The sequence below is a fragment of the Nicotiana attenuata genome, unplaced genomic scaffold (genome assembly GCF_001879085.1).
Source record: "Nicotiana attenuata strain UT unplaced genomic scaffold, NIATTr2, whole genome shotgun sequence".
NCBI lineage: Eukaryota > Viridiplantae > Streptophyta > Magnoliopsida > Solanales > Solanaceae > Nicotiana > Nicotiana attenuata.
Genome location: NW_017671105.1, coordinates 69373 through 76211, shown reverse-complemented (window position 1 = coordinate 76211; position 6839 = coordinate 69373). Strand labels below are relative to the sequence as shown.

General features: G+C 39.0%; 1 protein-coding gene and 1 long non-coding RNA gene across 2 annotated transcripts; both read right to left on the bottom strand.

The window, feature by feature from the left end:
• Positions 1-1204: 1204 nt before the first annotated feature.
• On the bottom strand, positions 1205-2676 carry LOC109205956. Its single transcript, XM_019368724.1, has 2 exons — positions 1787-2676; positions 1205-1712 (listed from the first exon to the last, which is right to left on the bottom strand). Exons 1-2 carry the CDS (start codon positions 2674-2676, stop codon positions 1205-1207), a joined length of 1398 nt encoding a protein of 465 aa, XP_019224269.1.
• A 585-nt stretch (positions 2677-3261) lies between these two features.
• LOC109205959 lies at positions 3262-6097 on the bottom strand. The gene is made up of 3 exons (XR_002064769.1): positions 5737-6097; positions 5322-5472; positions 3262-3899 (listed from the first exon to the last, which is right to left on the bottom strand). It is a non-coding gene; the product is annotated as an uncharacterized LOC109205959 (long non-coding RNA).
• Positions 6098-6839: the final 742 nt, after the last annotated feature.

The window sequence follows — 6839 nt, the reverse complement described above, 5'->3', positions numbered from 1 at the left end:
TTTTACATTCAGATCAACTCTTAAAGTGCCCAAAAGGGAATTTGTAACGACCCGACCGGTTGTTTTGAGTTCTAGCGCTCCATTCAGCAGCCTGAGGTCATGAGCAGCTTCATTTCAGGTGTTATGACTTGTACGCGTGGTCGGAATCAAGTTCCGGGAAGTTCAGAGTTGATTTGGAAAGAGAATTCTCATTTCAGAAGCTTAAAGTTGAAAGAATGAACTAAGATTCGATTTTTAAGTAAACGATCTCGGAATCAGGATCTAAAGGTTCCAGCTGGTTCGTATGATGATTTCGAACTTGGGCGTATGCCCGGATCGGGTTTTGGATAACCCGGGAGCGTTTTGGCGCCTATTGTGGAAGTTAGCATTTTAGAAGAAATTTCATAAGTTTGGCTTGAAGTGCATTTCAGTGTTATCGATGTCCGTTTGGGGTTCCGAGACTGTAAATAGCTCCGTATGGTGATTCTGGAGTTGGGAGCGCGATCGGAAGGGAATTCGGAGGTCCGTGGGTCATTTTGAAGCCATTTGGCTTAAGATAGAAATTTGAAGGTTTTTGAGAAGTTTGACCAGAAGTGGACTTTTTGGTATCGGGGTCGGAATCCAATTTCGGAAGTTGGAGTAGGTTCGTAATGTCAAATATGACTTGTGTGCAAAAGTTGAAGTCAATCGGACATGATTTGATAGGTTTAAACATCGGAAGTAGAAGTTGGAAAGTTCAAAGTTCATAAAGCTTGAATCGGGGTGAAATTCGTGGTTTTAGCGTTGTTTGATATGATTTGAGGCCTCGAGCAAGTCCGTAACGTATTTTGGGATTGGTTGGTAGGTTTGGTTGAGGTCCCGGGGGCCTCGGGTGGATTCCGGGTGGTTAACGAATCGAATTTGGAGTTGAAGAAAAGCTGAGGCAGCTGATATCTGGTATTTCCGCACCTGCGAAGATTAGGCCGCAGGTGCGGAGCCGCAAAAGCAGCCAGGAAGACCGCAGATGCGGATTTTGGTAAGGGGAGCTGGGACCGCAGATGCGGTCAGGGAGCCGCAGATACGGGACCGCACCTGCAGAAAAGGAAGCGCAGAAGCAGAAGCTGGGCGGCTTGGGAAGGAGCCGCAGAAGCGGCGTTTTGACCGCATAAGCGGANTATTTCTAATTAATTCCCAAGCAAACTATCACATACGTTTTTCTCGATGTGCATCACATCAAGATTGTGCCTCAATTTGTTATGCACCCAATATGGCAATTCGAAAAAAATGGATCTCTTTTTCCACGGACCCTTATCACTCCGTGGCCTTTTTTAGCTCTCTTTCCAAAGATATTGTTGAATTCAAGCAGCTCTTCAAACACTTCTTCACCCGACAATAGAGCAGGTGCAGGTCTATGCACCTCCTTACCATCAAAAGACTTTTTATCTCGTCGGAATGGATGATCACGAGGCAAAAATCTTCGATGGCCCAAGTAACACATCTTATGACTATTTTTGAGATATTGAGAACATGTGTCATAATTGCAAGTGGGGCATGCCAATCTCCCCTTAGTGCTCCATCCTGAAAGCATTGCTAATGCTGGAAAGTCACTAACTGTCCACATTAAGGCAGCACGCATTCGGAAAGTTTGGTTGGTTTCAGCATCAAATGTGTCTATCCCAGTTTCCCATAGTTCCTTCAATTCTTCAATTAATGGTCGTAGGTACACATCTATATCTTTCCTGGAGATGATGGACCTGGAATGATCATAGACAACATTATATACTCCGACTTCATGCAAATCCACGGTGATAGATTATAGTTCATTAACATAACAGGCCACGTGCTATGAGAAATGCTCATTGTCCGAAACGGGTTGAAACCATCACTTGAAAGACCCAATCTAACATTCCTAGCATCTCTAGAGAAGTCTGGGTGCAAAGAATCAAAAGCCTTCCAAGCTTCCCCATCAGCAGGATGTCTTATGTTCCCATCATTGGGTCGTTCATTAGTATGCCATCTCATTGCAGCAGCCGTTTCAGGACACATGAATATCCTCTGAAGCCTAGGCTTTAAAGGAAAGTACCTTAAAACCTTTGCAGGGATTTTAGAGCTTGCTTTAGTCAAAGGACCACCACTCTTCCATCTTGAAGACCCACAAATAGAGCAATTCTCGGCATTCGCATTTTCTTTCCAAAATAACATGCAATCATTAGGGCATGCATGTATTTTTTCGTAATGAAGACCCAAATCTGTTATCATGTTTCTAGCCTTGTTGAAAGATTCTGGTACCTGAGCAAAGGGAAATGACTCTTTTATCAACTCTAACAAATCGGAGAAAGCCACATTGCTCAACCCATGCAAGGATTTAAGCAAGTACAATCGAATAGTGAAACTCAGTTTACTAAAATTTTCACACCCCGGATATAACTCTTGTTTTCCTTCCTCCAACAATTTGAAAAACTTCTTTGCATCTTCAGATAGTCTTTCCCCAACTCCTTCTTCATCCCCTACCTGACCCTCTATATTTCTAAATGTATCATGAAGTAGTCCATCAATATCGTCACGCATGGTAGAACCTTCATCATCATTGCTTGCATGAGGTGTACTTCTCGAGGAAAATCCTTCCCCGTGGAAAACCCATTTGGTATAACCATCAACAAATCCATGAACAACCAAATGATCGTCCACCACATTTCTATAATACCAATAGCGATTCATGCACTTTTTGCAAGGGCATAATATTTTCCTTGGGCGGCTCGCTCAAATGCCTTATCAAGAAAATCATTCACTCCACGGATATACTCATCCGTCCATCTTAGGAGATTCATCCAACTTTTATCATCATTATCCATAGATATCCTATACGATAAAACAGAGGAATTAGTAGTAATAAAGAACTAGCTAACAACAACAACGACAAACCTCGTAAATTTTACAAGTGGGGTTCTGGGGAGAGTAGTGTGTTCGTAGACCTTATAACCCCTACCTGAGTTCTGGGGAGGGTAGTGTGTTCGTAGACCTTATAGGTATCTTCATATTGCATAAGACTCCTCTGGTTCAACCATCTTATTTTACTTATGTGTGCTACATTATCATTTCTCATGTCATTAGCTAAAAATACTTAGCCTGGACTTGAATAATACTAAGCCTAGAGTTAGAATAGTATCGTCTTGGTTTCGTTTGGGGGGAGGTAAGATCTGTAACCACATTGTAGTTTTGTTTTGCATTGAACTGTCCAAAAGTATATATAAAAAACATGTTTGATAATGTAGCTTTCTGTGCGGTAGTGACAATTGCTGTAGCCATCAAGCATATGAAGCACAAGCCAATTCTATGAAGGAAATGATCAAGGTAGTTCTCCTAAGGAGAAGCCATATTTTGTAAAGAACAATTATTGCTGCTGACTGCTACTTATAGTCCACTAGCTAAACATCAGCCCATCTGACCTCTTCTAAGTGCACTCAATCTCAAATGTATCCAGTACATAAATATTGAAAGCTTGCCCCCCAAAAAAATACCAATAACGGAAAATAAAAGGGAATATTACACTTCCCGGTCGCATTAATTCGAGCAAGGAAAGGACTGAATGTCATACAACCAGCATTTCAAATAAATCCAATCAAATTGAACTACTTGAGATAAACCAACAAAACAAGGAAAACTAAAAAGTTCTACTAACAAAACAGAAGCGCAGAAATACGGAGAAATATGAACATTCGTCAGTCACATTCATCTAAACAAGGAGATGAAGACTGACCGGTTATAGTAGCAGTGCCACCACAAAGTACTGTGTTCTCTAGCAGCTGGCGGTGATTTTTAGACGACACAGACGAAATACTATGAACAAGCTGCTCGACTATTCCATGAGTATCATTACCCAATATAGATGGTTGAAACAATGCCTCACCAACTGTGTATCTTTCTTTTCCAATTGTTATTACCTAAAATACAAAAAATGAAATGAGATCCATTCACACCAACAACAGTTCTACCCACAAGATAAGGATGACAGAACGACAATAAACGAAGGCCCGCTAGAGAAAATTTTATCAAAATCAGTAAACTGCAATACACCATGATCCTAAAATACAACGCCCTTACTCCTATTAATGTCTAGTGTTTAGTGAAGTGCAAAAAGCTCACAGCCCTTTAGCTCCTTTCCCTAAGATATTTACTTACTTTTCTGTTCCACAGAGAGAAGCAGAGAATCAATGGAGTCATGTGGGTGTTGGAACATCCGTGTATGAAGTTCCATCACAATCAATGGAGTCATGTGGGGATTATGGAGGTGAATTAGGGCAACTAATGCTTTCCACGAGCAGCAGCAACACAAACAAAGCGCACTGTTTCAGCTGTTAATGATCGAGCAACAACAGCTTTTAAATTTGGGCAGCAGCAAATTGAGGAAACTAATCTTGACAACTCTAGCAAACCGATCAAATAGATTCACTGGGTAGAAGCTTAGACTAATTCATTAAAATTAGTATCAGAAGTTAAATTGACTTTTCTTGAACACTAGAAAATCTAACAACTAATAAAGTGCTGCAGAAAGACTACACTTCAGTAGATTTCTCCAAGAGCGTATGCTTATTCTCATTGTTCCAATCCCTTCCAACAAGAGATGCCTTTGAAAACACGCAACACTGTGATTGGAGTACTTTTGTGGTTCAAGTATACAGGAAGGTAACCAAATGGACGCACTGACCTATAGACCGGGCACGTTACTTGCTTAATTGATCAAGGTAGGTGTAACCAATCTCAGGAAAGGGTCATTGACTTCTTCTAGCTTTGTATTAGGTAAACAAAACACTAAGTGGATAAAACAAACAGAATGAGTAATTCAAGGAAAGGAAATTACCTAAAAATATTATGTTGCTATTTCTAATCTAGATTGAGTTCATTTCTCAACATTGTTACTTGCACTTTTAACACGGCAACCTAGCTAAAAGCTTTTAGTGTAGGTACATCTGCCAACCATTGAAGAGAAAAGATAATAAGCAAACCTAGAGATACTGCTAGCTCATGCCTTGATTGGATAATGTAAACATGCGCAAGTTCAGTAGGAAACAAAAGATATGATTAGGGTTATAGATATATCATGTCATGTGGCTTATTAGACAACACATTCACCCACAATCCATGGCAATGTTCATGTTGATCAAGTGACTCCATGGTAACTCTACTCTGGCAACTATGACAATTTAAAAAGGCAATTTGACAACACCGGGCTAACTGAACTTCAAAGGATGGGTATTGGACTAGTCATAACAGTAATGACTATGCTTTCAGATATTAATTTATACAGAATAAAGAAAACATAATCAATAATGTAGCATGGTTGGATCACAAATTTGATATTATACCTCAAAATGTAGCACAACTGAGCCAGAAGAGGATGTTGGAGAAGGATCGAGCCTCAACAACCGAACAAAAGGATAACAAATCTCTCATAATTTCTTCAACGACCACCAAACCCTACCCCCTCCTCCCCAATATTTTCCTACAAAACAAAAACTAAAATAAACACCTAAAATTTAGTAAAAAATAAACTGATACACAAAGCTAATAAGACCATAAAAATCTAATTTTCCTCCTTCAAAAATAACCCCAGAAAATAAGTAATACAACAAACGTCTAAACCCCCCCCCCCCCCCCCCCGGGGCTTCCTTTTCCTCTTTTCTTGAATAATATTACAGTCAAAGCAAGAAATCAAATATATTGCTCACATCCTACGTATTAAAGAAGAAATTAACCAAATTAGAAAAGAAAAACTTGCACCTGAAGTTAGTTTCTCACATAGTGCCTTTTGGGTCGAAACTTTCTCGCGATTGAAGTAGTTTTCTCACCTTTAATCGTGTCTTTTAGATTTTTCCTTTGTTCTCTTTGATGCCTTCTCTTCTTCGAATAACAAAAAATGATCGACACTTAGATTTGGGGATATTGGGTTAGGCCAATGATTTGATTTGGGGATATGGGGATTTAGAGTTAGCCATAGATGGAATTCTCAAGGTGAAAGGTATTGAGAGCTTTGGAGGTGTCGATGCCTTTGAGTTCTATGGGGAGATGAAAGGGTTTATTGGAAGATAGGCTTGGAGATGTCGATAGTGGAATGTTTTTGTTATTTAATTTACATTAATTAACAAAATTTATCAGAAATAAGATAGATAGGGATAGTCTTGGCGGGTTTAGAAAAATTCATGGGAAAAAATGAGGAGGGAAAAAAACCCGTTCCAGTAGAAATTTTTATTAAAATCCGTTCCCGTAAACAAATTTATTGGTACGGTTCACAAAACTGGTAGGCAAAAAAAAACCTATGGCAACGGTTATTTTGTAATAAGAACGGTTTAATAGCTAAAGTGTGCTGATATCGTTCCTATGCTACCGTAACAGTTGCAACCGTTCCAATATCCACTCTATGGCAACGTTTTTTTAACCGTTGCAAAAATAACTGTTGCCATAGGCCCATTTTCTAGTAGTGGGGGTTCTAAAAAGCGAAACGACCAGTCGGGTCGTTGCATTTTTTGTTTTAAGGAAACAAATTATTAAACTTTGTACATATTGAATTTCGTACATATTCAGTTGCAATTAATTTTAGAATATTATGCAACTGAAAATTTATTATGTTTTGTATGCGTTTCATAATATTTGACATAAGACATTCCGTGCATCGCACGAACGTAGAGTTTTTATTAAAAGCACAAGGCCCTTAGCGAAATATTGTTCGCCTTTTTTACCCTTTTAAATTAGAGTTTTTATTGGATAAAATTGTAATTTAAATTTTTCTTATATTTATATATTAGATAGCTAAAATTTTTGTTATTAAACTTTCCTTCTCTGAGCTAGAAAACCCTAATATTTAAGATTACTAATCCCACATAGAC